We start from the raw sequence: 25831 nt of genomic DNA on the forward strand, positions 1-25831 counted from the left end.
ACACAATCCGGAAAGATATGCGTTAGCAATTTTTGAAAGTTGTTATGGAAGGTTCTCGAAAAATATCAAATGATGCTTTTGACTACTTTAATATTTTAAGATACATTTAAAACTAGATAAGCTGTTACAAGCTGTTACTGATAACAATATTATGGCTGTCAAATGGCACTCAATTCAATGCTACTTTGGATATTCTAATTTGGACTAAATTCTTCTGGCGAATGTTTTTGGACAATAGTGAGCTTCACTGTTTGATTGTGGCACATTGTGATTTCCACATCTGGATTGGCCATGTAATACATTTATAAGAATTCACTATCTGCATCTGGTAGTAGTTAAAGCATTCCTAGTAAATGCTTAATTTGTATCTGCTATTGTTTAAGATTTAAGAGACTTGTCAATCAAATCACAGTTGTATTTTAAAGTATTTTCTGAACGTTTGCGGAATTGCTCAACTACTTTGTGTTATGTTTATTGTTGTTTTGTTTGATGTACACCAAATCGTTTTTTACCACTCTGTTTCTAAGACTTCATGTTCTGTCACTCTTGAAAGCAATTTCGACATCAATACGGCTAATATAATTTTCTATTTCTCGCTGTTCATCAGTGCGATTAGCTTATGAGATAGCGCGTTATTCATTTGACTGAGTTTACACCCTAAGACAGGTCGACTTCCCCTTGCCATTGTTACTAATAAAAATAAAAGGAGTTCTCAGGCGCTAAATTTGTGACTTGATAATAACAAATATGAAATACATTTCAACTACGTATTTTAATTCGAAACACAAAATTACCTTTATCATATAATTATGTCATATTTGGTATATATGTCATTATTTTTTACTTTATTTGATTTTCATATTACTGAATCGATATGCCTAGATTAGTTTGAAATATAACGCTCGGCAAAGTATTAAAGTGTCTGTTTCGAGAAATTATCTTTAATAAATAAATTATAAGTGCTAATTAGAGTTTGATAATAGAAAATTGTGCTTATGTAGTACAATAAAAAAGAGATGTAGGAGATATATAAAATAAAGTTTTTGTTTATTTTTATTTAGTTATTACAACTATTATTATGTAAATATTTTATTTAAAAATGTTTATCCTTTATGTTAAAAATCTAAGTTTGATTATATTTTACTTTCTAGTGAGTTCCTTACTTATTTTTTGAAGTCGGTTGAAGTTTTTTGTTAAAAATATTTTTTTATTCAACATAATTCCCTTCAAGGATGATAAAATGATTATAGCGACCCTCCATCTTTTCGATACCATTTTTGTGGCACGATTTGTCCTGCACTTCAAAATAGGCCTCAATTTCGGTGATCACCTCTCCATTCGACGAAAATTTCTTCCCAGCGAGCATTCTTTTGAGATCTAAGATTCTCAATTCATGCACTTTCTTCTTCTTCAAATGCGGTTGTTTTTTGGCGGTTTCATCCTTCAAATGGTCCAATAACGTTATGTAATAGTCGCTGTTGATGGTCTTTCCCTTTTGAAGGTAGTCAATGAAAATTATTCCATGCGGATCCCAAAATACAGACGCCATAACCTTGCCAGCTTGTTGCGTTTTCCGACGTTTTGGAACGGGTTCATCGTGTGCTGTCCACTCGGATGACTGTCGATTGGATTTCGGAGTGAAATGATGGAGCCATGTGTCATCCATTGTCACATATCGACGCAAAAACTCGGGTTTATTACGTTTGATCATCAACATCAACTCGTTGTTATTTTTGGTCAAAAATGAACTCGCGCGCCACCCACTTTCCACAGAGCTTTTTCATACTCAAATATTGGTGAATGATATGATATACACGTTGAGTTGATATCTTTAGAGTATCTGCTATTTCATTCAATTTCAATTTACGGTTATTCAAAATTATTTGTTTATTTTTTAGATATTTTCGTCGGTAACAAACTCTTTTGGGCGTCCACTGTGTTAACGGTCTTCGGTGCTCATTTCACCACTTCTTAACTTAGCATACCAATCCTTGATTTTCCTGGGCAATATCCGAATACTCGGCATCAAACCAAGTTTTTACTTCAATTGTATTTTTCCCTTCAAAAAGCAATATTCTATTAACACGCGAAATTCCTTTTTATTAACTTTTTTTCACAATATCAAAAGTTGCTTCACTCAATGCTACAATTCACAAACTAATGATCCGACAGCTGTCAGATTTATACCCGGATCTTTTGAGGGTAAGGGACAATTGACCTATTATGTAATTGATCTATATGAACTTTTTGTCATTTTATCCAATCCCTTAAAGATTCCTATGGTAATGAAAATTGTATACAAATACAAAAAAAAATCGCCCACAAAAAAAAAACCAAAAGCCCCATTACAGCTAATCTTTTCTGTTAAATATCCTTGGATGCAAAAAGTGTTACATTTGCTCAAAGCATTAATTAGTATTATTTCCGTACGAGCTGCTTTAATCTATTTCAAGCTACCGTACGACAAATTAAAATTGGAAACACCGTGTTGGGTTTTAATTCGTGTATGTGTATATGTGCGTGTGAGTGTATGTGTGGACGCTCGGCATTACGACGTCGAAACGGCAAATTAAATAATGTTGCTCGCGTAATATGTATTCGAAATTAACCTAATCTGAAATGACTGCAGCCATGCTAAGCCGGTTGTAAATTCTTAAAATTTGACGGTGAATTATAATCCGAAACTGTTACTTTTTATTTTCACTTAAATTTATTAATTTTTTTCTGAAAAAAAAATCCGCTCTCAGGTCTCAGAAAATGTCTCCTTTTCATATTAAAATATATACAGAAATATTTAAGATCTGTCTTTGATTGTAAATTAAGCTTTTCCACATATCGTTAACTACATTCATACGTTCACGCCAAGCCAAAATAAATATTAAGTTCGGAATTTTGTTGTTAACGAAAAGCAATTAATAAATGGGAAAACAATTAATTATAGGAGACAGTAGACACAAAATTATATGATCACTATTCAATATAGTTTATCATTTTTCAAGTTGCTGATGTATTGCTCAGTTTAAGCCAAGCCTTGTACCTTGGACAGACTATGTTCACATCCTCAATGATGAAATTCTTACTATGATATGGATATTGCTGCAAAACACTGACATATTTCAAGTTGATAATGCGTCCAAACACATTGGCAAAAAGGTTCGGCCTGGGGTTGAGGAGCATCAGAAAATCATCAAGCATCTTTCCTGGCCAGCATAAGACCTCAACGTAACATAACCATTATGGGGAGTTTTAGTGGATTTTTATCTCAAATACGTAATAAAGCAATTGGTACAATAATGGAACAATATTCATTTGGAAAATATTCAGAAACTCTACCAATCCATTTCGCAATAAATTGAAGCTGTTTTAAAAGCATATGGTATCTGAACAATTTATTATTATATGAACATGGGGTATATGTCAGGTGTTATTGGATACTTATTTCCTTCAGCTTCTTTACATTCAACTCTTTATATTTGTGTAGGCACTTACTAAATTGTATCTGAACCATTCACCGGTATTGTGTTCGGTTATAGCGCCAATATTATAGTAGATATTCAAGACACAAATAACAGCCTATAACTTGGGTGTTAAATTTGCACTAAATTTAGTGCCCTACATTTTATTATCCACATATTATAAACATAACATTTGCCTGTTGTGACTTCAACTGGGCACCTTCCCGCTTAATATAAAAATACTGAAACCATATTCAGGCTTTATGCTTGTAAGGTTCATTTTGCCTGAACTATTATATTCCATGAACCAAAAGTCACAGTCCCATGTTAATCGCGAAAGTTTAGGAATATCAAAGCTACTTTATCATGTAATGTGTAGTAATGTATTTCTTCAACCTTGTTGTTAAATTACCTAGTTTTCCTAAAATATCTGGAGACTAAGATGAGTAAACTTGCTCCAATAAGGAGACGGGATATGATAAATATTAGTAGCATTGCTGATAGTGCTCCGTTAACTCCATATTTCTTAGCTGTCAGTTTGTGTACTTTCCTCTCCAAGCTCTCTAAGACAGAAATTCTCAGAAATTAATTCCAGGCAAATATTTTGGGTTCAAAGCCAAATAATTCCCTACTCACCAGAGCAGACGGGCTGCAACCGCTTGACGCGCCTTTAACCTCTATAAGAAGGTTGATGTAATATATTTTGATAAACCTTTGATAAGAATTGGACTAGAAGAATTCTTCGGGTAGACCTATTCACTCTAGTTAAATAATTTCTCTCCGATCATTCTATCTATTTCTACGCTCCATGGTGGATTATTCATAGAAAAAGTGTGTTGAAATTATGTTCCATGAAAACGACACCCCTTTCTGCACGTCTTCAAATACTAGACATTAAGGTAGGCTACAGAAATAACTCAATAACATGGTGCAATGGTTTATATCCTAGAAGTTGCAAATCAGCTCTAAAAAAAGGTAGGATATGAGCTTTAACCACCTTTTACGTTTTTCTTCTTCCTCTATAAATCAAATACTATAATCAGCGTGACTTAATTTTGTTATCATAGAGTCATTAACGTATATAACACTATCTGTCATTTGATACGTATCACAAAGATGCTGCCAAAATACTAGAATAAATGATGGTTCGTAGGTCTATAAGTTTAACGATAAATAGTCATATAACAGATAGTCATATATTCAGTATCATTTAAATACTGCAATAATGGAATTACTTTAATCAATGCACCCAGGTGTTCATTTGGAGTTGCTATATATAAAAGGTTACCAAAACAACACACCAAACTATTAAAATCATACATTACAACTAGAATGTTTACAGTCAAACAAGAAGAAGATTACTCTACAATAAAAGAAGCTAAAGCAGGTGTACCACAAGGAAGTGTACTGGGACTAATGCTTTACTACTTTACACTTGTGATATACCACAAATGGAAAATATTACGATGGCTACATTTGCTGCTGATACTGCGATTATAACTGTCAGAGACAACAGTGAAGAAGCCTCACGAAAATTACAACAGGCAAGTGACAATATAAATAATTGGATACAAGCTTGGAAAATAAGAATTAATGAAAGTAAATCTGTACATGTGCAGTTCACCTCTAAACAGACCGTACAAACACCAATAACATTAAGTAACACTATCATTCCATACAGCAACAACGCTAAATATCTCGGAATGAATCTCGATGCAAAACATCGCTGGAAGGAACATATAAAGAAGAAAAGAAAAGAACTGGAATTGAAATATAGGAAAATGTACTAGCTAATTGGAAGAAAATCATAATTATCAGTACATAATAAATTGCTATTATATAAGCAAATACTGAAACCTATATGGACATACGGAGTTTAATTATGTGGATGTTCTGCAAAGATTAACATAAATAAAATACAAATTTTTCAGAAAATTTGAATCAATCCTGAGAGGTATTGTGGGTACACCCAAATTCTATTGAACTGATTACCTACATCGAGACCTTCAGATACTTACAGTCAGTCAAGAAATCAAGAGAATTGCAAGGGGGCATGTGGAAAGACTCCATTCTCATACGAATATTGAAATATTGCAAATCTTGGATACCACCAGAATAGGACACAGTCTCAAAAAATCAAACCATCTGATCTTGTGTGGTGTTGTGTAGTGAGGTGCATATATTTCAATAATTCAATTTCAAATAAAAACTTTACTAAAGTCATGTTTCTCTCAGACGTGTATTTGTCATGATTTTGCCGTGAAAAACACAATTTTCTTAGTTATTATGTCTAATTTTATAGAAAGATTTTATAATATTATATATTGCTGTACGATATTTTATATGGGTTTGAGCTTTTTGCTCTTTCGTTGTTTTTTATAATGGTAATATTATTCCAGAATAATTTTCGAATTTTTCAACAAATTAGATAGAACGCGAAAAAAGCGAATTCAAACCATTTACTTGTTAAAAACGGTAAAAAAGTTTGACAAATAGGTGGCACCCGCATTGAACAAAATTATAATAAATCACCATACTAAAATATCTTTCAACAGGAGCCTTTTATATAGTAACATGTAAAATTTCTATTTGGTATTAGATATTAAAACATCAATATTTTAAATATAGGAAGATTGCCATTAATTTTGTGAAACAAATTACAACAATAGACTGCATAATAATTTGCTCTTATTTAATTTGTCGTTAGTTTGATTGAAATAAAAAAAATTCTGACAGATCATAGATATTTTTAATAAATTTTTTCTTGTGTATCGAACTATTTTCTGTGACAATATATAGCAGTTCTCAAATTAAATTAAATACTGTGTATATTGGTAGTTAGAGCTTGATTTTTATAATCTAATTAATCCTTTTGAAAAATATATTTTCAGCTAGCCGTCAATTTTTCGAATTGGATTTTTTCAAACTTTCGCAAAGTAAATACTGTCGTTTCAATCAATCGCATGGTTACATTTTCAAGGGAGTTAAACGAATATAATATAAACAGCCTTTTTTACTGCGAAATTCGAATTTGTTACGGATTCGAAAACAGAGTTGCATCACTTTTATTGTTTTACTGTGATTGAAATAGTCGGATAATAGGTAATAATGATTTTAATTGAATATATATTTATATATCTAAACTTGTAACGTTTTCGTTTTGGTGTTTCGAGAGATTCGACTTAATGCTAAAAAGTACAAGGTGTACAAATACAGATGATATGTTAGATACTTGGATGTGTTCTAATCTTATATATAAAAATGAATCGCAAAATGTGTTGGTAAGCGCATAACTCAACAACGCCTGGACCAATTTGGCCAAATCTTTTTTTAGAATGTTCGTTGAGGTTCAAGGATGGTTTTTGCGACGAGAAAAATTAGAATTATTGCTGGAAAAATCCTAAAAATAGCCCTTTTCTTTTTTCCATACCAATGATTTGTAACTAAAACGTAGTCAATTTGAGCTTTATTGCTATGGTATAAAGTTCATATTAAATTACAAGCACTCACTGTTGTCTAAGCAATGTAGGTGTGTTCCTAACGTCAAAGATCATATCTATCAAAACAATGTGCGTGTGTGCGTTGGAGCACAGAATACACAGTTGGAGGAGTTTAATGTCGCGTTCCGAAACTCGCGTTTCTTTTGTATTAGTTTCGGCACGCGAGATAAAATGCATCAGTTTCCACGTCATTACATCAGTCAAACAAAAATCGCGTTACCAACAGTGTTTTATTATTTTTAATATCCAAATTTTAAATAAATAAAACAATTCGTACGGCTTAAAAGGATTTGAGTTCAAGTCATATCAAATTTAAAAAAAAAGTTGTCTGTTACAGATAACTTTTGACAGATGACAGATGAATTGTCAACTGATACACGAAACAAATTCGTATATCGTGTTTTGTGCAGAGTGTTTAGTTAGTTAGTGTTTGTTTAGTTCGTGATTAGTGAAAAAATAATTTATATTTGATATGCCTCCTATAAGACGAAGCAATTTAGGTAGAAGAACCAGAAATGCTATAAACCAAGCTAATTACCGATCTAATCTTACTGCACAAGAACGTGACGATGGAAATGAACGTGAAAGAATTCGGATATCACAAACGCGTGAAGCGCGAGCGCGACATTCAACTAATAATCGCGCAAGTTTGAATCGAGCTGCTTTCAGTTACGATGTGTCAATTGACTACAGTAACTACCAAGGTGTTGTTATTGGTTCTATGAACTTGGTTTGCTCACACTGTAAGGCATTAAAATACAAAAACGAAGCCAATGGATTGTGTTGCGCAAATGGTAAAGTGAAATTGATACCATTGGATCCACCACCAGAACCATTGTACTCATTGGTTTCAGGAATAGGAACAGATTCTATACACTTTTTGACACATATCCAACAATATAACAATTGCTTTCAAATGACTTCATTTGGGGCAACAAATGCAGTTCGGGAAAATTTTATGCCAACTTTCAAGGTATGTATTATAGCAGTTACTCATAATTATTTTAGCGAACAAAATTTTCTGTCACCAAAGTTAAGATGTGTTACTAATCTTCAATTTCTTAATCATTACGAAATATATCACTTAGTCATCATATTATATGGTGATTTAGTTTCAGTGACACTTTTATTATATTTTATATTTGATAGATATTAGTTAAAACTAAATATATACTTTTTAAGATTAAATATTATTTAAGTTTGATCACTGACAATCCATTAATTTATACCACACCATAATATTTTTTTTATTTACAGATACAAGGGCAAATATATCACAGAGCAGGTTCACTTTTACCAGTGTCAGATAGCGACAACAAATTCCTGCAAATTTATTTTATGGGCAATTCACCACAAGAAATTGATCTGCGTTGTGCACATAACAATTTAGTAAAGAGGTCTATTGTAGAACAATTACAAACTTTATTTCATCAACACAATCAATTGATTATATTGTTTAAAACTGCCCTGGATCTGATGCCATCCGATAATCACAAAATTGTAATCAGAGCTGATAAAACACCTGCAGGTCAACATACAAGACGTTTTAATGCACCAACTATTGATGAAGTTGCTATCGTTGTAGTTGGAGAAAATTTGGAATCCCGTGATATTGTTTTACATCGTCGGAATGATCAATTACAACGTATAAAGGAAACACACCGCTCATATGATGCACTGCAATATCCCATTATATTTTGGCAAGGTGAAGATGGCTACGATTTATCAATAAAAATGATAAATCCCATTACAGGTAACTAAAATATTAGTTTAGCTATGGCGATAATATCTCAGTCACTATATTATGTATTTGAATGTTATTAAAACAAAATCTGTTTACAGGTTCTGAAACCAACAAAAAGTCAGTTCAATGAACTATTATTCATACCGCCTAATGATTCGGGAAAATGAAGATAATCACATATTGAAATGTCGGCGATTATATCACAAATATGTTGTTGACATGTATGTTAAAATTGAAGCGGAGAGATTAACATTCATCAGATTGAATCAAACCAAACTCCGAACTGAAGAGTATATTCACCTTCGAGATGCGATTAATACTGATGGAAATGCACAGAATGTCGGTCGGATGACTATTCTTCCAGCAACATACATCGGAAGCTCTCGGCATATCCACGAATATGCTCAAGATGCCATGTCGTATGTTCATCATTATGGTACAGCAGATTTGTTCATCACATTTACATGCAATCCGCAATGGATAGAAATTAAGCAGGAGTTATTCCCTGGGCAATCACCCATTGATCGTCATGATATTACAGCCAGAGTCTTTAGACAAAAGTTGAAATCTTTAATGAATTTCATCGTAAAACATAATGTGTTTGGTAAGACACGCTGCTGGATGTATTCTGTGGAGTGGCAGAAACGAGGATTGCCACATGCACACATTTTGATTTGGTTGGTTGAAAAGATAAGGCCAAATGAAGTTGATGCAGTGATATCAGCTGAAATCCCTAATGTACAAGTAGATCCTGGATTGCATGAGGTAGTTATCAAAAACATGATACATGGTCCCTGTGGAACTCTTAATCAAAATTCACCGTGTATGATGGATGGTAAATGTTCAAAACGATATCCACGGACATTAATATCGGAAACAATTACTGGTAATGACGGTTATCCATTGTATCGTCGCAGATCGACAGCAGACAATGGAAAATCAACAATTGTCAAATTAAATCAACAAGATATTGAAATAGATAATCGTTGGATTGTTCCATATTCACCCATTTTATCAAAGACATTCAAAGCACACATCAACGTTGAATCTTGCCATTCAGTGAAATCGATTAAATACATTTGCAAATATGTAACCAAAGGGAGTGATATGGCTGTGATTGGAATTGGTGCAGAGAATTCTAATGATGAAGTTACCCAATACCAAATGGGCCGCTATGTCAGTAGTAATGAAGCAGTTTGGCGAATATTTTCTTTTCCTATTCATGAGAGACACCCTTCTGTTGTTCACTTAGCTGTGCATTTAGAAAATGGACAAAGAGTGTATTTTACAGCACAGAACGCAGTACAAAGAGCTGCTCAGCCACCGTCTACTACAATAACCAGTTTTTTTGAGACATGCCAAAACGATGATTTCGCACAAACATTGCTATATTCTGAAATGCCAAAATATTATACCTGGAATCAATCCTCAAGGAGATTTATACGACGGAAACAAGGAAAACCAGTTCCAGGATATACAGATGTATATTCCACCGATGCGATTGGCCGGATTTATTCAGTACATCCAAGCAATGATGAATGTTTTTATTTACGACTGCTATTAGTCAATGTACGTGGCCCAACATCATTCCAACAGTTACGAACTGTTGATGGTGAATTGTGTGGATTCTACAGAGAAGCCTGTCAACGTTTGCAATTGCTTGAAAATGACGCTCATTGGGATCAAACTCTCAATGATGCTGTAATATCATCACACGCTCATCAAATACGAACATTGTTTTCTATAATCATATCTACATGCTTCCCATCAAACCCAATTGATTTGTGGATCAAGTACAAAGATTATATGTGTGATGATGTTTTGTATCAAATACGGAATAGAATGGGAAATCCGAATATACAAATCAGTGAAGAAATTTACAATGAAGCATTGATTTCAATTGAGGACATGTGCTTGATAATGTCAAACAAACTATTAATTCAATTAGGCCTGACCGCGCCCAATCGTCCAATGCATGACGCTTTTAACCAAGAGTTACATCGAGAAAGACTGTATGATCTCAACGCTTTGAAAGAATTAATTCAAACAAATCTTCCACTGTTAAATGAACAACAGAAGTATGTATTTGAAACTCTTATGAAAGTAACAAATGATGAAACTGGAGGGATTTACTTCTTAGATGCACCTGGTGGTACAGGAAAAACTTTTTTGATTTCATTAATATTAGCAACAATTCGCTCACAAAATAAAATTGCACTTGCACTCGCTTCGTTGGGAATCGCAGCAACTTTGCTTGAAGGTGGTCGAACAGCCCATTCAGCACTAAAATTGCCATTAAATATGCAAAGCAATGAAACTCCAACCTGCAACGTTTCGAAGAACTCTGCAATGGCAAAGGTTTTGCAGCAATGTAAATTGATTGTTTGGGATGAATGCACGATGGCACATAAAAAATCTTTGGAGGCTTTAGACAGAACCTTAAAAGATCTACGTAGCAATAATAACCGATTTGGTGGTGCAATGATTTTATTAGCAGGAGATTTTCGTCAAACATTGCCAGTTATTCCACGATCAATGCCAGCTGATGAACTCAATGCATGTCTAAAGTCCTCCAATTTGTTGAAACATGTCAAAGTACTTCATTTAAGCAAGAATATGCGTGTCGAGTTGCAAAATGACCAATCTGGAAACATATTCTCTAAACAACTCATTGACATTGGTAATGGCAAATTTCCTATAGACATGTTGACTGGCTGCATTAACTTTCCTCAAAGTTTTTGTCAGTTAACTTGATCAAAAGATGAACTTATTCAGAAGGTGTTTCCAGATGTTTCTCAAAATTACAGAAACCATGATTGGTTGAGCGAACGAGCTATACTGGCTGCAAAAAACATAGATGTAAATGAATTAAATTTCAAAATTCAAGAACAAATTACAGGCGAATTGAGGATATATAAATCAGTTGATTCGGCTACTAATCAAGATGATGTAGTCAACTATCCACCGGAATTTTTAAACTCGCTGGATTTACCAGGATTGCCACCTCACAATCTTCAATTAAAGGTTGGATCGGTGGTTATAATGTTGCGAAATATCAATCAACCGCGTCTTTGCAACGGTACACGGTTAGCGACAAATCTTTTTGACAGGACGAAGTCTGTCGGGTCAGCTAGTAATTTATAAATTTTTCGAAATCTCTGGCAACATACGATCAATTTTCGTAATACTTCAGCATGTCGAAACTGTATACCAGCCTGCTGCATAGTTCTGAACAAGTTGTGGTCAAAAGGTGATATGTCTGGTGATTCTACTGGGTGCGAGAGAAACGTATGGCCTAGCGTTCTTATCCAAGATGATAACTCCTCGTCTGTTACTGGCTATTGCTGGTAATTTTACAAAAACTAGTAACTGCTCTGTGGTCGAAATTCGACCACATCTTATAATGTTAATCATGTTTCCCTCATAACAGGATAAAATGAATCAATTAAACATGAAATATTGCTTAGACTTGTTTTCACAGTATTTTCATTATAAGATCAGAAATGCATTTGATATATAATATTAATTAAAATAATAAATATCTGTGTATTAAAAAATATCAAAATAACTATTTTAGGAACGAAAATTTATTCTGTTAAAACAAAATATCATAAGTAAGATTATTTTCACAACAGTTCACAACCACTTCAGAGTATCAAATATTCATGATACTTCTTCACTTTTATGCTATAAACATAAATATGGAATAATAAAACATATTTATATCATTACACAGCTAATTTTGAAATTGATATTTGGCTTTAGCATTACAAACATAATTAGGTGATAATAAAGAACATATTTACAATCATCAAATTAACTATTACTATTTCAAAACTTAGATCTATAAGGTAAAAGTAAAGTAAATGATACAAAGTTTAATTAATAAAATTTCATATAGTCACATATCTTATAGCATAAATCGCTAAACACCTTAATATTGATCAATGTTTAAGAAAATTAAAATGTTTAGAAATGTACTGTTAGTAATTCATAATTTCATCTATTTGACCTATGTGTGCCATCTATGAAAAATATGTAATTAATTTCAATTTAACTGCTACATATTTTCATTACATCATTTATCTTTTTTTATCCATATTTCTTACATCAATCTCATTAAACTAATAATTTCTTTATGTAAAGGTTTAAATTATATTGCATCGTTCTTTACTTATTTATTTCTATCTTCGATTTCACCATCACAGATTCTTTAATTTGCCTTCTATGGCTCTCTCTCTGTAATTCCAGTTTCAGTTTCTAACTAAAATCTAACTTTGATTATTTTTTACTATTTATTTATTTATTTTTTGAAGTATGTTGAATTTTTTGTTAAAAATATTTAGTTAGTATTTATAGTTATTTTTCTCTTTTTAGTGTTAAATATTTACTAAATAAATTACGCAGTTATTTCATTAAGTACTACAATAAATAGCCCAAGTAAAAGTGCAGCTCGTATGAGGAAAAATAGGAATGAAGATACAAAGTCTGAAGATAAGTAACGCTTGAAGCCCCGGGGTGCGTTACCTATTATAGGTGATTTGACAAAAATTCCAACTAAATTAGAACAAACAAAGTTGCTACTCACGTTGGGAATTGAAGCCGCGACATCCGCGTGTGAGCTTAACGTCCTAACCGTTACACAACTAAAACAGCTGTCAGTAATATTTCTACCGTTTCTTATACGGACTTGGTTTAGTTAGTGTTTAAAAAGCAAACTGAATGGGTTTTATACTGAACTACTTCCGATTTTTCGTCACATCATTTCAGAAATAACGTTATACGCGAATATCTGATTATTTTAGGTAAAAAAATATGTGAAAACTTTGTACGTGCCTCTGAAATTTAATGGTTTCCCTCGATTTCCCCTCTTACTCCATTAGATCCTGACTTGGTTCGAATAGGACCATCTCGGAAGTTCACTCTTTCTAATAAAATAAGAATATTGATAATTGGTCCATAATTGATGGAAAAATCGGTGAACATGCATTAAAAAAAAGATATACAGCTGAAGATATAACCTCCTCCTTTTTTAAAGTCGATTAAATTTTTTTATGCTCATTTTTTTAAAATGCTCAAGAAATACAGCCATACTATTCATAATATTATATGCAAAATTAATATTTTAAATATAATCTGATAAAATATATTATTCATATATTTCAGTAGATTTCAATATGCGTTTTTGATTACATACGATATTACTATATACACAATATTGTTACTGTAGTACAAGAGTTTTCTATATATAATCCTAATTAAACAACCGAATTTAAATTTAAATTTATATTTTAAATTAGAATACTGGCAGGTTATCCAGAAGCGTCCGAAAATCTGTTGATAATTATATTTTAGTTTCTGTAAAGCACTAAATTATTTATTAATTCCTACATTGTAGCTACGAGTTAAATAAAATAGTTTTCAATGGTCAAAGCGGTGCTTTCATAATTAATTTGAAAATCCCATGGGATGGCACATTTTACAGCATCTTTGCCATATTATAATGGTATCAGTTCAAGGTCTTCTTGAGGGACTCAATTAATATATTTATTAAGCGTTAAAAAAGTTTACTGTTTTAATCCTAATACATATTCACTCCTTAATGTCCTTTTAAAGTTTTTAATTTAGGTCTTAACTATTTAAATTTTGGTAATTTTGTAAAGATTTTGAGTTAAGCTGTATCCTATGTCTGCACCAGCTGATAAACCGTTGTTATGACGTTTTCTCTTACTAAGTAAACTTAAGCTACAGTCAGAGTCAAAAAGTCATCGGTAAACAATGGTTCTAGTCCCCTTCTTGAAGTTGAAGTTAAGTATGCTTTCAATCAAGACAACAACCCTTTTCAGGACATTTCAAAAATTTTGAAGTCAGATTGCGTCAGAGAACACTTTGATAATTTGTTGGGAAAATATAAATATGTCATATATATTATCATAATTTCAATGATCAGATATTTATTATTAATGTGTATATTAAAATCTGTATATTTCATTTCAGAAAACTAATTTATTCACATTATGTATACCTATTTATTTAATATTTATCAAATTTGTTATCACGCAGAGCCAAAGTTAGCTCAGATGTAATCAATTATTGTGTACTAACTATATCAGTTTAAGTGGGAGACCCTACAGGCCGAACGGTGCTTTCCCGCAACCTGAAAATTTGTCTTCTTGATGAGAAGGCTCAAGAGGTGGTCTATTTACAAGAAAATTATTTATTCTGTAACAAGTGCCTGGCTGGCACAATGTGATAAGTCACGTACTTTGACAAAATAAAAATGGATTTCTTTTCTTAATTGATTCGCTTAAAAAATAGCCGCAAACTTATTGATCTAACGTTGATATAGGGGTACTTAGGTCACAACTCATTTTTTAATATTAATTTTATGTAATTGGATGATTTACAAGCTGATTTAATCACAGCAGTACACATAGTAGAGAGGAATTTTCGAACGTAGTTTTGCACATCAATTAACTTTGGTTATTGATTTATTATTGATTTTACTATATATTCTCCCTATACAATCAAAGCGAGTATGGAATTAATAAATCACTATATTTCTCAAATTAAAATAAAACTAATCTACTTAAGCTAAAGTTGAGTGTACGCTCATATAGTAAACATGTTCGTGTGTTTGATTCGCTTCAATCTTCTGATTTCCTGCGTGTTGTCCAGTAGCTGAATTGTTTCCACATTGCTGTGATGTAGCAACCTTATTTCATGTTTTAAGGCGAAATATTTTGTCACTTCTTGTTTCCATTTGATTTCGAGCTCTTCGTTGGTTACGTAGTGATAATCATGGTTAATTAATCGCGGAACTTTGTTTCTCATTCGTTTACTAGTTAGTTTGATGTATTAGTGCAACCTCATATTTTCATCACATTGATCTAAAATGACTTATGATTGACTGCTAAATCAATCAGTCCAGGTGCTTAATTTTGAGTCTAATCTGGTCTGCTCTCTTTGTACTACTTTTTGTCTAACATGAAGTTCCTAGTTTAACCATCGATATATATTCCAAGGTGTTCGGTTAATTCCACTTGAGAAATTGGGCATCCGTCAAGTGAAATAATAAGTTTTTTTCATTTCGCCGCAACGTAAAATTAACATCGACATGTCACTGCGAAAGACAGTAGCAGATGATTGCAGATGACGACAGCAGATGACAGCATTCTGCAGTAGAATGTTATCATTTTCAGCTATTTAGAGCAAAAGAAGTTTTTAGAGGTTAGAAACAAGATCTACAACAAATTTACAAATTTATTACAAACATAAATACATATTCGGTTTTTGTTAATTTCAAGAAAAAGTTTATATAAATAATTGGATCAAAAAACATATGAGGAGTTTTCTATTTTTTAACAATGTAATGAAGACAGTGTAAACCAATACTACCAATAGCTGCAAACTAGAGCATTTGTGAGTTTTACCTATAGTAAGATTATAGAAGTAAAGATTACCTAGAATATGTGGCATTTACATTAGTACACAAATTAGCCGCTAATAATAGAGTTTATAGAAACATTTTGGAATTTAAATTCAAATGACGAGGTTTTATATATATAAAGCTATATAATTTATAATAACGTTCTATAAGCAATATACGTGGTTCAATTTAAGTCCAAGTTCTTACGCTTTATTAGTATAGGTTTCTTTCGAGTTAAGCATCCATCCAGACGCATTCTCAGATATTTTGAATTATCTGTTTGCGGAAGTACGTGATTATTAATATTTATAGGAAGACAAATTCCTGTACGAAGGGTTAACGCCACTTTAGTAGATTCAACGTGATACGCCATGTTTTTAACCACAAATGGATCTTGCTGGCTTATAAAGGATCTTCGTGAGATGATAAAATCGCCATATCGGTAGCATATGTTGCTATAGTAGTGGTGTTTGGGGTCAGTACGCCCACTATATACAGGAGATATATAAATGGGACAAGGAAACTGCCCTGTGGAGCACCTGAATACATTGGGTGTAGTTCACTGTATTCGCTATCCTCTTTCACAACAAAATCTGTGAGACACGACCTTAGAAACTGAAAGTACTGGCGAGGAGGCCGATTTTTCAATTTAACTATATTATGTCACATCTTAACAACCAGGTTTCATAACTTGCATATATAGTGTACATGTATATTGAAAAGCTCCCAACAGCTGAATTTTAACTGCTGTGACTTTTTAACAACTTCGAATATTGAAAAATAACTTTATCAGCATAACATACACATGTTTAAATATCAAACTATGTAAAAAATAATAAAATATACTTTTCGTCATATTTCAGGGGGTGACGAGACCTCTTTACTAGCATAAAATATTTACGGGCGTACACATGTTATAAATAAGTAAGAATGCAATTTTAGCCCTGGCCAATTGGTGTAGCTAACCTTGCAGTTGATGTGGTTGCGAGGGCAAGGCCTGCTTAAATAATGACACATTGTAATGAAAACTTTATTAGCCGCATAGACTATGTGCAAACTATGAAGTAAACTACGACAATACACTCGTTAGAGGAAGTTTTGCTATTCCAACTTTGTAAGCATCTATTAAGAGCGCTTCGACAGCAGTGATGTAGGGCCGAAAAGTTTTCCACATCACTGATTTTAGTGGAAACTGTCATGGCATCGGGATTCGCGATCGTTTAACAACTGAGATTACATTTAAAGGTCGCCATGGGAAACTTTTGGGGTACAATGTTACACTTTCGGAAGTTTTGATAACGATTCGGCGGAAATAAGTAATCGTTAAATGTTGTGAAAGTAACAAATTATATCCTCTCGCGATTGGTGATATAGCTTCACGGCAAAATATTTGATTTAAGAAATATATATATTTTTCTCTGGTTGATATCGTTCTATATAGAAATATTCAGCTTCCTTTAAATTAAAAAAATACACTTATTTTCACCAAAACTGAAAAAAATTATTATGGAACATTATTTTTAAAACAATATATCTAATTTGGGGTTATGGCTCGGTGAATGAAGGTAAAACGAAATGAAACAGTGGTGTTTACATTTTGTGACCGTTATTTATTGAAGTAGTATAAAAATGTCGAAAATATAACATAGATAAAACGGATAGCAGCGGTGTTACCTGGAGACGAGGCTTGGGCAGTCGATGGTGGCACGTCTAAACCAAACGATGGTCGGTTACGGAATGATCGAAATACCCTACAATAACATCCCAGATAAACGTCTCGGGGTTGCCAGCTATTCCTTATCGTGTTTTAGTTGTCGCTGCTGGCACCCCGCCCGTGTTTGACATCTGGGAATATATTTCTGGGTACTTTGTTGACCGCTATTCCACGATGTAAAATTCGACATGCCTCAAGGTTGCAACAGTAAACTAGATTAATGACTTTTATAAAACTTACATCATTATTTTTTTCTTTATGTCATCCTTCAGACCTCAAGAAACTTAATTTAAATGTATATAAATATTTTTTGTCTGGTTAATATATAATGTTAACATATACTGCGCTTTATATAGTAATTTTCAATCCCTTTTCCATCACAAAATTTAAAAATCAAAATAATTTGAAACAACATATTATTATTAAACAGATTAATTTTAGTCGAAAATGTAAATGGAATCCAGAAGCAAACCAGACACACTAATAATAACTTATATTAAACAAGTCTGTGTTATTATTTTTAAAATTTTAAAGCTTCTCTGGAAATTTGCCACATTTTTATGTAAATAAAATTTATCACAGTATTAAAATAATCTAAAAATCCTAAATACAATTACAATTAATATATAATATGCATTTGTATAAAATAAAAAAATTACTAAAACTTTTGATCCATATTATTTATCTAGCAAAATGTTTTTAATTAATACATACAATTATTTTAGCTCTTTAGAGCATTAAAATGGTATCAAATTTACCGTGGTATAATGTCAATTATTTGAAAATAACAATTATTATAAAAACAATTAGCAATATATAACAAATAAGTGAAACAGGCAAAAAATAGATCTACTCATAATATAATCCGAGGAAATGAGGAAAATAATTAATTTATGAATTTTAACACCTCGCTTATCATAACAAAGAGCTGAATATAACAGTTCAATTGAAAAGTCTCCGGCCTGACACCTAGATGGCGCTACTAGAATTAGCGTGTATAAATTTAACAGCTGTCGGATTATCACTTTGTGAATTATAGCATTTTGGCTGAAGCAACTTTTGTTATTATAAAAAAAATGGATAAAAAGGAATTTCGAGTGTAAATAAAATAATACCTTTTGAAGCGAAAAAATACAATTGAAGCAAAAACGTGGCTTGGTTACGAGATTCCGGACACTGTCCCAGGAAAATCAACCATCAAATGTGATGAGCACCTAAGACGGCGAATTCAGTGGACGCCGAAAAGAGGTTGTTACCAACAAAAACATTAAAAAAACTCACAAAATTGTTTTGAATGACCGTAAATTGAAATTGAATGAAGCAGCAGATACTACAGATATCAACTGAACGTGTACATCATATCATTCACCAATATTTGGATATGAGAAAGCTCTGTGCAATGTGGGTGTCGCGCGAGCTCATTTTGGCCAAAAACAACTAGGAGTTGATGATTCGGAGCAGTGTTTGAAGATGATCAAGCGTAAAAAAAAACAAGTTTTTGCGTCCATGTGTGACAATGCATGAAACATGGCTCCATCATTTCACTTTCAAGTCCAATCGGCAGTTATCCGAGTGGACTGTACATGATGAACCCGCTACAAAGCGTGGAAAAACGCAACAGTCGGCGGCTGAAATTATGGCATTTGTATTTTGGGATGCGCATGGAATAATTTTCATTGACTACCTTGAAAAAGAAAGGACCATCAACAGCGTTATTGGACTGTTTGAAGTACGAGATCGCCGAAAACTGCCGTATTTTAAGAAAAAGAAAGTGCTGCTTCACCAAGATAATAAACCGTGTCACAAGTCAGTGAAAACGAAGGCAAAAATCCATGAATTGGGCTTCGAATTGTTTCCTCATCCACCATTTTCTCCAGATCTGGGCCACAGAAACCATTTCCTCTTCTCAGACCTCAAAAGAATGCACGCTCGGAAGAAATTTTCGTCGAATGAAGACGTCATCGCCGAAATTTGAAGCGAAGGACAAATCGTTGTACAAAAATGGTATCGAAAAGTTGGAGGGTCGCTATAAACAATGTATCACCCTTCAACGGAATTATGTTGAATAAAAAAAATAATTTTGCCAAAAAACGTTGTTTTACTATAGCAGGCCGGGGACTTTTCAATTGACCTGTTATATTAGTATTATTGCAATAACGGCCTAGTTATGGCTGAATTATTTTTCAAATAGTGTCTGCAGGGTGAACCAGCAACCAATTTATGAATAGAACTATTTTTAAAAAATTATTAGATATAAATATATTATTCAAATAGTACATGTATATGCCAATATAGAGCGAATTTTGTTTATATATTATTTTTAATATCATAACCGTTTAACTAAAATAATAAAAGGTAAAATAAATTTTGAAGCTTTAAGAAAGATTTTGTTTTATGATTTAAGAGAAACATAAGCCTTCCTCAGGTATAAAAGCTTATCAGCATGTAAAATCCATCAAATTCAGTTCACGTATGCTTTAGTAAAATCCGTGAAAAGAATTCATGCCGTCGGTAAGTGACATTACCAGAAATCTACCGTGAAGGATAGTTTCTCCTGCTTTATGGCGCTCCGTTATCAACCGTAAAGAACGTTAATAATAAGTATTAGAAGCGGCGCCATTTTCTGCCCAGCATGGTCTGATAAAGTACAGGGTGTGTCTCATAAATTTCAACTGCCGATATATAATGTGCACGTTCAAAATAAACGTTCATATAGTCTACGTTAAATCATAGTGGATAAAATATATGTAGTATAACTTTTTAAATATCTGTGATATTATTGTATTAAAAATTGTTCAAATCTGAGTTTTTTTACGATTACCAGCCCATAGTTTTAACTCAATGTTACTTTTTTATTAATTTAAATTTAATTCAAACTATTTTAATCTAACGTATTTTCTACGTGAGAATATTAGTTTTTTCTAATAACTCGAATAATATATTTTGCACCAAAAATCAATACACTCCTAAAGTGATTTTCGATTAATTGTTTCAAGGTTTATCTTCTGGTAAAATTTATTTTATTCGAATAAACAACTAGAGACTAGTAATTATATACAAATTAAAATGGACAACTGACATCTGGTTACTATAAACAATGACTCTCGCAAAAGTTCCATTGAGGTATAACGTCTATGTGTTTTTTTTAAATTAATTTCTTTATGGATTAGGTTTGTTTTTAATATTCTAATTAATTGTATGCATAAATATATTATTTCAGGTACTTCTTCATATTCATTTATACTTCTTCAGCATTTTGAAACCATATGCAGCCAAGTCATGTTCTCTCGAACCGAACAAGTGGCCAACAAATAACTTCTCATCCGAGTGTATCCGTCCGTATCCTTTAAAAGTATTGCAATGTATAGCTGAGCATTGTCATGCAATATTATTATTTTGTGCCTGTTTTTGGCCATACTGTGCTCATTTGGATCTTCTCTATTGCATGTAGCAGTTGATAACTCCATTAATAAAATTCCTTGAGAGTTTCTGTTGGATTTCCGTCCGATAACTCTTGCAACTCATAGTCTTCGATCTTTTTGGTGCGAGAGGCCGCTTTTGTCTATGAAAAAATAATTTTAAATGGTTGGAAACAAAAGTGCTAATTGGAATATGTTGGAGTAGCATCACCATAAGTTTTTAAGAGTGTTTCATAGGTTTCGGCCCCAGATTTCTTCAAGATCAAACAACAAAGGTAATAATAACAACAATAACATTTTATGACTTTCATCTATATACACTGTTATTTTGTTTAAGAAATGTCAAAACCTACAAATTTAACAATTGTTTATTTTAGTTTGATTGATACGCCTTTTCTATAATAATTATTTTTGATTAATATACATGCAAGTAGCACTAGAAAAGCGGATTTAATTTGAACCTTTCGTCATTTATTCCGATTGGATATTGTATTTTCTATCTTAGCGGCACAGGGTTTTGTTTGTACGACACACAAGTGATGTCAAAAGAATAGGAAAAATTTGGCTGATATTTGATGTTAATTTTGTAATAATGTTTCATAAAAATCCTTTACAAATTACATATACATCTTTCAAATGTTTTGTCGCAGTAATCCTAGAAAAGTAAATTTGTTAATAGTATTAAAAATGGCTCTTTGGTCTAATGATCTGCTTAGTGTAAAAGAATGATCAAATAAGAGTAAAGTACAAAATTGTGATAAATGTATCTATTAATAACTGAACACAATTAAGTTATTTCGCGAAAGATTAAACGAATAAAGTTGTACGGATTAGGCATTAAGTTTCCTGCTATAACGTTTATAATTTAATTAGTGCGTTATTACCGTCGCCTTTCTTTAGAGCCTTACTGTAGTATTTCTCAATTTATAGCCATGTATTAAAGCATAAAAGTCTTAGCGAAATGTATACGAGTTCATGGACATAGAGTTATTACCAATTGTCCAGTTTATAGTCTCATAAAAGTGCTATCAACTTTAGCTCCTGTCGCCAAAACCAAACAAAACGTCCAAAATATTTCTTTAATGTACCGGCATGACGATATAGCACTGACAGTTTAACCCTCCGGATTAATCTAGGAATGGAATCTATCCTATTGGGATTCGAGTCAATTAAGGCTTTTAAATCTCTTCTATTCAATAAAACACATCAGGTCTAATCTACTTTTAATCAGAACCTGTGGGCATATTTAGTTAATTTTTACATAACAGGTCAATTGAATAGTCCTCGGTCTACTATAGTAAAACACATTTTTTTGACAAAATTAATTTTTTTTTATTCAACATAATTCCCTTCAAGGGTGATATACTGTTTATAGCGACCCTCCAACTTTTCGATACCATTTTTGTAGTACTATTTGTTTCTTTGCTTCAAAATAGGCCCCAGTTTCGGCGGTAACCTCTTCATTCGACGAAAATTTCCTCCCAGCGAGCATTCTTTTGAGATCTGTGAAGAGGAAATACTCGCTGGGGGCCAGATCTAGAGAATGCGGTGGACTTCCTCAACTCGAAGCAATATTCATGGATTTTTGCCATCGCTTTCACTGATTTGTGACACGGTGTATTGTCTTCGTGAAGCAGCACTTTCTTTTTCTTCAAATGGTTATTTTGTGGATCAGGTTATAACTTGGGATAGAGCTGTCACTCAATGGTGTAACCCCGCAATACCCCTTATTGCAAAAGAAGGCGACATTTTAATGGTTTGTTAGCAACATAACAAGTCAATTGAAAAGTCCCTGGCCTGACACATAGATGGCGCTACTAGAATTAAATCCATACGTAACAAGTTGCAAGAACAAGCAAAGATACTTAAAAAATTATGACTAAAAACAAATTGACAATATAACTAAATTATTGTTGCGTAACAACTCATGTTGCAATAACGTTCATGTTTATAATTAACGAGTTTTCAAAATTTTCACTTAATGATATAATATGTTATTTTAAAGGTAATAATGAGATTGATACGTTTCTGAAACATTACCGTAAAATGTTGATCATTGAAATATAGATATGTAAGGCAATTAATAGATTAATGAAAAATAGTGGGCCGATAATTAATAGTATGGTCATAAGATTCGACAAGTGTAAATAATAAATACATTATCGGTTAGCCAAAATTATGGATTCCATTTGTAGGTGGCAAAACACAAATGTTTAATGTCGTACAACAGCCGGTCAAACGAGTGGCTATCGATCAAAATTTAAATGTTACGGCTACGAGCGTTCCACATCTGATACGAAAGAGTTTTATTCCCGAATTGTTTGGTGATTTCAACTATGCATAAATCTATCACGATGCATTTATTCGATTGTACATTGAACTAATTTATTTAACGGAAGATTGAATATGTATTGATGTGGTACGACAGTCCGTTGATATGAAAGCATAGCACAAAATAATTGATTTTATATATAATAATTTAATTTCAAATATATTGTTTCAATAGTAAAACGCATTCATAGGAAAATTTATTCTAGGATATTTATGTGATGATAGAAGTATGTACTTTTCTGTTGTTTACTTTAAATAAAAATGCCTCTAAAAGTAATTCGGTGATTTTCAGAAATTTTCATCCATGTCTTGGTAAGGTATTATAAAATATACATAGTTAATTCAAAACAGTAGTGACACACCTAACCAATATGTGTCTGTCAAAAGTTGTAAATTCATTCTACAGTCAGAAAATGTTTTCCTTCACATTTTATTTTATTTAAAAAGAGATAGAATGCTGTTAGAGAAGTTCGAACATGTAACCGAAAGAGCCTGCAAAAGTTGTCTTCAAAATATTATAATTACGTGTTATACACCGGCAAACGTCGTTTTAAGGATTTGTTTTAATACATTTGAAATCGCCGCAGATTTTATTGAAAATATGTTTATGCGTTGCACCTTCACTGAATATTAGTACGGATACGGTCACAAAAATATCTCAAAAAATAAGAAATAATATAACCTTAAATTCATTAAAAAGAAATCTTGTTTATGCGAAACAGGTGACGAATCAGCTTGATGTCTCAGAGATCAAATTTTTTTTTAAATTTTTTTTATATATCTTAAAGTTTTACCTTTTACCAACTACGGGTTTATCTGGACTGGATCTACAGTTTAATGTGGGCTCCGAACCACGGTCTTCAGCATTAAAGCCTACCGACTTTCGAGTGACCAACTTTAGAAATCACCCCAGAAGACATCCGGTCCTACACAGCCTGGTTGCTGGCATGACTGCGGTCATTTTCCTTGTCGGATTTTACACCCTTGCCTAGGAAAATCACAAACATAAATTTATGTCCATGCCCCAGCAGGATTCGAACCCGCGGCTATCGCAACAGTAGGAGGACTGTCCCATCGCCTTTACCACTGCGCCACCAAGCCGGCCAAAGATCAAATATACGAAATGTATAAAAACAGTAAGTAGATTTTTCAATCGAAACATAATTTAGTACAATTATTTAAGAGAAAATAATTTACTCTGGAAAGTATTCATAAAAAGCCAAAAGATAGCTATTTGAGGGATGTAGAATATCCGTTCATACATTGTTGGGTAATATAGGATTTAAGTGGTGTAAGGATAACGTACGAAGAGGTATAGTGGAACTTACAAAGATCGCTTTTAAAGAATACAACGTTTAAAAACATATAACAAAATCAAGGAAGAATTATTATATCAATTTATATGTTTAAATGAGAAATGAATATTTCAGAATGGTACATTGGGTCGCTCCTGACAAGATGATAATGAATATAGTGTATAGACACCAAAGATTGACGGAAAAAGCTAAACGTTGGAATAACTATGGATTAGGTTTTGTTAGTCATAACATTTATTAATAATTTATTGCAGACATATAGTTCTTCATGCTGGAAACAGCAATGGTTTTATTCCTGTTGCAGAATTAGTGTTTTCCTCTAAGTCCAAGGGTGACTAATATGGAGAAATGAATCACAACTTGTCCTTGTAGTAGTTTGAAAAGCCGCTTTTAAAAAACTTGGAGGAACCATCAATTATTGTTACGTACAATGCACCATATCTACCATATAACATATATAATGCACTGGAGCAGAAAATCCCAACAAGTGCATCAACAAAGGTTACAATTAAGGAATGGCTTGAATTATATAAATTAGGTTTCAAGGAAACCATGTTAAAAAATAAATTATCTCAAATTGTTACTCGGTAAATATAAATGAAATATTTAATTGCATTTTATGTAATTTACTTTTTTAGAAATTAGCCTGAGAAAAGATACATGGTAGATCAGATTACTGAATATTACGGCCACAGAGTATTACGTCTTCATCCCTATCACTGTATTTTTAATCCATTTCGGTTGATATGGGGTATTGAAAATAATTTTTACAATAGATATTCAGATCGAGGAGGATATTCAAGAACACAGAACCAGTTTGGATTTATGGAAAGAAGCATTGTCGAAAATAACACTTTCGGTTTGTGTGAGCTCGATCAGACACATTGAAGAAGAAGTAGATAAAACGTAGATTCTTGAGAAAT

General features: G+C 32.5%; 2 protein-coding genes across 2 annotated transcripts in view; one reads left to right on the plus strand and one right to left on the minus strand.

Moving 5' to 3' along the window:
- Nlg3 (Neuroligin 3) overlaps nt 1-25831 on the minus strand; it is a 781379-nt gene that overhangs the window by 241583 nt on the left and 513965 nt on the right. The gene's annotated exons all lie outside the window — the stretch shown is intronic.
- Nucleotides 8382-8886, plus strand: LOC143192943 (uncharacterized). Its single transcript, XM_076398796.1, has 2 exons — nt 8382-8708; nt 8798-8886. The coding sequence occupies exons 1-2, from the start codon at nt 8432-8434 to the stop codon at nt 8827-8829; spliced, it is 309 nt and encodes a 102-aa protein (XP_076254911.1). The 5' UTR covers nt 8382-8431; the 3' UTR covers nt 8830-8886.

This window comes from Rhynchophorus ferrugineus, unplaced genomic scaffold, assembly GCF_030347505.1.
Source record: "Rhynchophorus ferrugineus isolate W39M unplaced genomic scaffold, kcgeb_rfMv2 rfM3, whole genome shotgun sequence".
NCBI classification, from domain to species: Eukaryota; Metazoa; Arthropoda; class Insecta; order Coleoptera; family Curculionidae; genus Rhynchophorus; species Rhynchophorus ferrugineus.

What these genes read in the sequence shown, in the direction of transcription:
- LOC143192943 (XM_076398796.1), top strand. Translation starts at nt 8,432, where the DNA reads ATGCCATCCGATAATCACAAAATTGTAATCAGAGCTGATAAAACACCT. An exon ending in AATGATAAATCCCATTACAG is followed by an intron (nt 8,709 to 8,797) that starts GTAACTAAAATA and finishes ATCTGTTTACAG; the next exon opens with GTTCTGAAACCAACAAAAAG.